Source organism: Cornus florida, unplaced genomic scaffold (genome assembly GCF_030987335.1).
Source record: "Cornus florida cultivar Cherokee Brave unplaced genomic scaffold, ASM3098733v1 CherokeeBrave_3.0.0_Hap2_Chr10, whole genome shotgun sequence".
In the NCBI taxonomy this organism is placed as follows: Eukaryota; Viridiplantae; Streptophyta; class Magnoliopsida; order Cornales; family Cornaceae; genus Cornus; species Cornus florida.
In genome coordinates, this window is record NW_026775580.1 from 82,498,351 (window position 1) to 82,503,959 (window position 5,609).

General features: G+C 33.3%; 1 protein-coding gene across 1 annotated transcript; it reads left to right on the forward strand.

Annotated features, from left to right (window-relative positions):
* Window positions 1-547: 547 nt before the first annotated feature.
* On the forward strand, window positions 548-2,164 carry LOC132278628 (anthocyanidin 3-O-galactosyltransferase F3GT1-like). Its single transcript, XM_059780470.1, has one exon. It carries the CDS (start codon window positions 598-600, stop codon window positions 1,402-1,404), a length of 807 nt encoding a protein of 268 aa, XP_059636453.1. The 5' UTR covers window positions 548-597; the 3' UTR covers window positions 1,405-2,164.
* The last annotated feature ends 3,445 nt before the right edge of the window (window positions 2,165-5,609 follow it).

Sequence of the window (5,609 nt, forward strand, 5' to 3'; positions counted from 1 at the left end):
AGTCCATGTTTGGCAGGCATAAAATTAAAATTGGTAGAATTAGAGAAAAATAATTTGAAAAATTGAACCAAATTTTTTTCCAATTCCATAAATTCTAATTACATATTTCAATTCTATGTCGCTAGATATATTAAACAAGCCTTTTTTAAATAATTAATATAAAAAAAAACTTTGTTTTCGTCAATAAACTTTGTTTTCGTTATTATGACTTTAAAAATTAATATGCGGCATGAGCACGGGTCTAGCAAAGAATATATTTTGTGTACTCCGTTGATCGAGTTATTAGAGTCGTTCGTGCTTGCGCATGTTGTGCACGGACGATTTTGATGTGCCCGGTACACCGGGCACACCAAAAATCCTGGCACATTGCTTGGGTGAGAGAAATGTAAAACTTATATGTGGTGGTGCTTTCTCCAAGTGGTATGAGATCTTTGAGAGTAATATTCATGAGCAAAATCGTGCGGGGTTACTCTCGGGTCCAGGGTTACAATATCATACCATATGATAGAGTGAGCCTCCGTGTTGTGAAGTTTCTAGGTGTAATCTAGTGTTTCTTAATTCATAGATTAAAGTCTAATAATTATATACTTTGTATCAATGTATATAAATGTAGGTACAGATGTTGCAGGACTTGAAGATGAAATTGTGACTTTCCTTCCAGGATTTCCTTCATTACGCCTTGGTGACTTGCCTAATGGAGTGGTCATGGGAAACTTAGAAGCTCCCTTTTCAATTCTGCTATATAAAATGGCACATGCTCTTCCACGAGCCACCGCGGTTATCATTAACTCCTTTGAAGAAGTAGACCTCCTTCACACAAATGATCTCAAGTCCAAGTTTCAGAAGTTCCTCAGTGTAGGACCTTTCAACTTCACATCGCCTTTACCATGGTCGAACAGGGATGAGCATGGCTGTCTAGCTTGGCTGGACAAGCACAAAGCCGCGTCCGTGGCATACATTGGCTTTGGTACCAGGGCAACACCTACGCCTAAAGAGGTAGGGGCATTGGCCGAGGCACTTGAAGCAAGTGGTACTCCATTTCTTTGGTCTCTTGGGGACAATATGACAAGGCACTTACCAAAAGGATTCTTGGGGAGGACAAGCACTGGGATTGGAAAAATAGTGGCATGGGCACCCCAGGTACAAGTCTTTATTTTATTTCATTTTTATTTATATTCTAAGTACAGTACTGACACACTTTTGCTCATGTTCGGGCTCGAACCCCTCCCAAGTACAAGTGTTGGAACATGCTGCTATTGGAGTTTTTGTGTCGCATTGTGGATGCACCTCGGTGTTGGAAAGCATTGCCGGTGGTGTGCCAATGATCTGGAGGCCAGTCTTTGCAGAGCAGCAATTGAATACATGGATGGTCGAAAACTTGTTGCAAATTGGAGTGAGGGTTAAAGGCGGGGTCTTGACTAAAAGTGGTACAATGCATGCTCTGGACCTGATTCTTAAGAATGAGAAAGGGAAGAAATTAAGGGAGCAACTTGGGGTGTTCAAAGAGCTTGCTCTCAAGGCTGTTGGACCAAATGGGAGTTCAACTCAAAATTTAAAGACCTTGCTCGAGTTGGTCACCAAGTGACAATCTCTAAAACTATGTTTGGTCAAAAGGAAGATTCCTCCCTTTGATTCGGTCCACTATGTCCTTGAAATAATTAATGTTTATGGGATACTTGTTGTGTTGTGATTAGGAGTCAATGTCATCTTAGATTGCTAAGAATTCAATAAGTGAAGTTACTTTCTGTATCTATGCAATAAGATAAAACTTCACCAAAATCTTGAGTTGAGTAGTATATCATCTACCTCTCTAAAACAGAGGGAGTGATTTACTCCTAGTGAATGTTGTTTTTGTTTGCTACATTCTCTCTTCATTTATACACTTCACATTTACCTTTCGAAAAAAGAAAAAAAAAAGGTTTACCTACCACGAAGAAAAAATAAAATGACTTGAAAATTTCCGAGTACCACTTAATATGTCATTTTAAATTAGCATATTAAGTGATACCTTAATTAATGGAATTATATTGAATCATAGAAGAAAGATTTTGGACTTAATTTTTGTAGTGATCTTGAGTTCGATTCTCTTCTCTTGAGATCAGACATTTATATAAGATGAGATTAGTCTCACCCAAAAAGCGAGTATATCCTTCTAATCACGAAACACCACACTTCTGTAGCTTCCTACCTTTCCCTTCCAAGGGCTTGGAATTAACCCAAATATCTATATCATCCCTATTCATCTCCACGCAGAAGTATTCTTCTAATCATTTACTTATCCAACCAAACAGGTTCTGGCAATGGGAGGTAAATTTAGTCATAGAGATTAATATTGTAGAACTATTTAATACCAAATTGAATTAAAACAACATAAAGGCTTCATGTCTCCCCAAGAGGAGAAAAGGAGAAAAGGGTGGTAATTAATTTTCACCGTTGCATCAAGACAATGAATTTTGGGGACAATGTTGGCTAGTGTCCTTTCATTAGCCACGATTCCATATATTTCTAACTCAAATGTATCTTGTTATCTTCTCCTAGAATGCGCAACATATACATACAGTGAATGGAATGGACTGGAATATTATAAGTTACTGAAAATATAAATTAATTCAGTAAAACCACGTTGATCATCATTTTATAGTAGGAACTTGGAAAGCCACTAGACTATGTAACTGCCTTTGTTTCATATATCCCACTTGCCCCTATAACTTAGTAGCATGCAAAGCAACCATAATCTCTGTATCAAATCTCCCTCCACTCTCTCTCTCTCTCTTTCTCTCTCTGTCTCTCTAAACATCTACTTTCTCTCTCATGGCGGAAGGAAAAAAGATGTTTGTTTTTGGATTGGTAGATGCAATGCCAATAGGTGGGGTTGTGATGCCAAGTCGTAGTAAGAGGCAGTTGAGGCAAGTGGAAAAGATATCAAAGAGCATGTACAAGAGCAAAAAGGAAGGTTGTTCAACACAAATTAACAAGCAGCACAAATTAACAATATTTTGTGTGATATCCTTTTATCATTACTAAATAATGCTCCAGGATGAAAGGAATACAAATGTAAACAGTGAAGGCTCTCAACTCTCAAGTAAATAAATAACCAAATTCAGTAGCCCAACTATAAAAATAATAATAATAATTACTCAATGCTCACGAGACTTTTATCATTTGGGGCACCGAACTAGAAATAGAACTATATGATTAAAAATTAAAAAGTTTAAAAATAAATATTATTTCTTAATAATATTGTTCTTATTAGTATGCATGTTGAGAAAAATAAAATCCAAAACTTGAGAAAAATAAATTTAAATAAATAGTTATGAGAGAATATATGAAAAAGAGAAGAAATAGAGAATATGAAGCAAAAAGTCATTGTCGATACCCATTTTGACAAATCAAATGATGATGAAGTAGTGCTAACGTGCACAGAACAGAGCAGATCATATGGGTTCAATGGATATGCACCTGTAAAAAATTATTGCTAAAGAATGTCTGGTGGTGGAAGAGATTTATCATACAAATAATATAAGTTTTATCTATATGATAAGGATTACAAGAAGTCTTTATTATTAAGGATTTTTTTTGGTTTTTATCTTCAGTAAAGTTTAATCGATAAAGAATTAATACGGTGGTGATACATCAATTACATGTGATATTAGGAGAAGTAATTTTAAAAACTTACTATAATCAAACTCTCTTTTAGCTAGTTTCTATTTTTATTCAACTTCTTTAGTTACCAACCATCTTAGAATCCGCAGAGGCTGCGAATATAGGGGATCAACAGTTATAAATAAAAAGAAGAATTTGTGGAGAAAAAAAATTTGTTCTAGAATTAACTTTTATTCAGCAATTCTTTCAATTTTTTAAAAATAAAAATTTAATTATTTTGATTTCACTTTGAGAAAGATGTGAATTTTTATGAAATATTAAAAATATATATATAATAGTTTAATTAAAAAATAAATAAAATTAACAGAAACAAAATAAAAAATATATATTTTAATAATTTATGTAAGGAAATAATTATGAAATTTAATTTACACTAAAAACACTAACATATATGATTTTATTATTATTATTGACATTCTTGTCACTTTGGTATCACAATACATTTTACTACTTTTCACAAAAACATATAGGGAGATATTAGTGTGATTTTTTGTTCTCGTTAATTTATATAATGAATATTATATTTGTATATGTATAAATATAAATAAAATAATAATATATTATAGTAAAAACTATCATCAATGAACTTATATTTTAATTTGAGAAGATTTAAGTTTTCTAGACTAAAAAAAATTGTCAATGTTCAAAATATAGAGAGCTCATTAAATAAAGAAAAAAAAAGGGGGGACATTTCTTGAAGATTACACCTATACGCTATACTAGTACTAAGAGTAGGAAGAAAAAAAGGCAAGGGTAACGTGATAATACTTGCTGCAGGTGGCAACAGTATTAAAGGTAATGGATATCACCTCATGAGTCACGTACTCAACTGATGCAATAAAGAGCATTTGTGCATGTGCATGTGCATGTGTGTATCCAAATCTAATCATTCCAGACGAGTTTTAAAATAAAAATTTCAATTATGCCTTGATGTACTAACGCCATCTTCACCAATTTTTCTTAATTTTAACTCTTTAAAAATGTCATATTAACTTCTTTTTTTTAAATCATGTCAGTAATTTTAAGAAACACATTAATAAATTTCACTTTTCAAAAATATGCACTTCATTAGGTTTTCTGAATTTTCGCAATCCAAAAAAATAATAATAAAATTATTATTATTATTTAAAAATAAATAAAATTTCTAAACGACACAAATTAGAATAAGAAAATAAGGATTACAAAATCCTATAAGAATAAGTAGATGAATTTGTAATTTTAATTATTTTTTAAAAAAAATTATATATTTTTTTTAAAAATTTATAGTCGTTAGTGCCTTAACGGCCAAATGCATTGTTTATGGTACACATTTATCCAAAAAAAAAAGAGCAAATTTTAAAAGGAAAAAAAAAGTTTTTTAATTTATTATTGCCCCAAATGAATTTATTTTTGGACAAACAGTGCCTAAACAATTTTTTTTTTATTTTTTTAAAAAGAGCTCAAAATAACCTATTTTTTAGGTTTAAAAAAAAAAAAAAAAAAATTCTGCTAATTAGGCCTCACCTGTATCACCCATCTCCTCCACCCACCTCCTCCCCACCATGGTCATGGTCACTGCCGCCACCTCCCACCATAGCCTCTTCCACAACCATCTCTCCTCTCATATAGGCACCATCAGCAATATACCCAAATCAATTTCAACCAGTCACAGAAAAAAAAAAAGGGCAGACCTTTGCTGCCGACAGTCACCATCACCATTGCCGACAACCACCACCATCATCGCCACATCCGAAATCTTCTTTGGTTTATGTTAGAACACCTCTCTCCTATGTCTCCTCTTTCTATCTCTACAAACACTCGCTTCCCACGGAGGAGCTATTGTCGATGGTGAAACCCACCCTCAAAATCAAAGGATTCAACAGTGGAATCTCTGTTGGGCGGCTCAAATTCGTCAAAGGAAGAGCAAATTGAGGCTCCTAGTTCAACTAGAAAGAAGATGAGGAAAA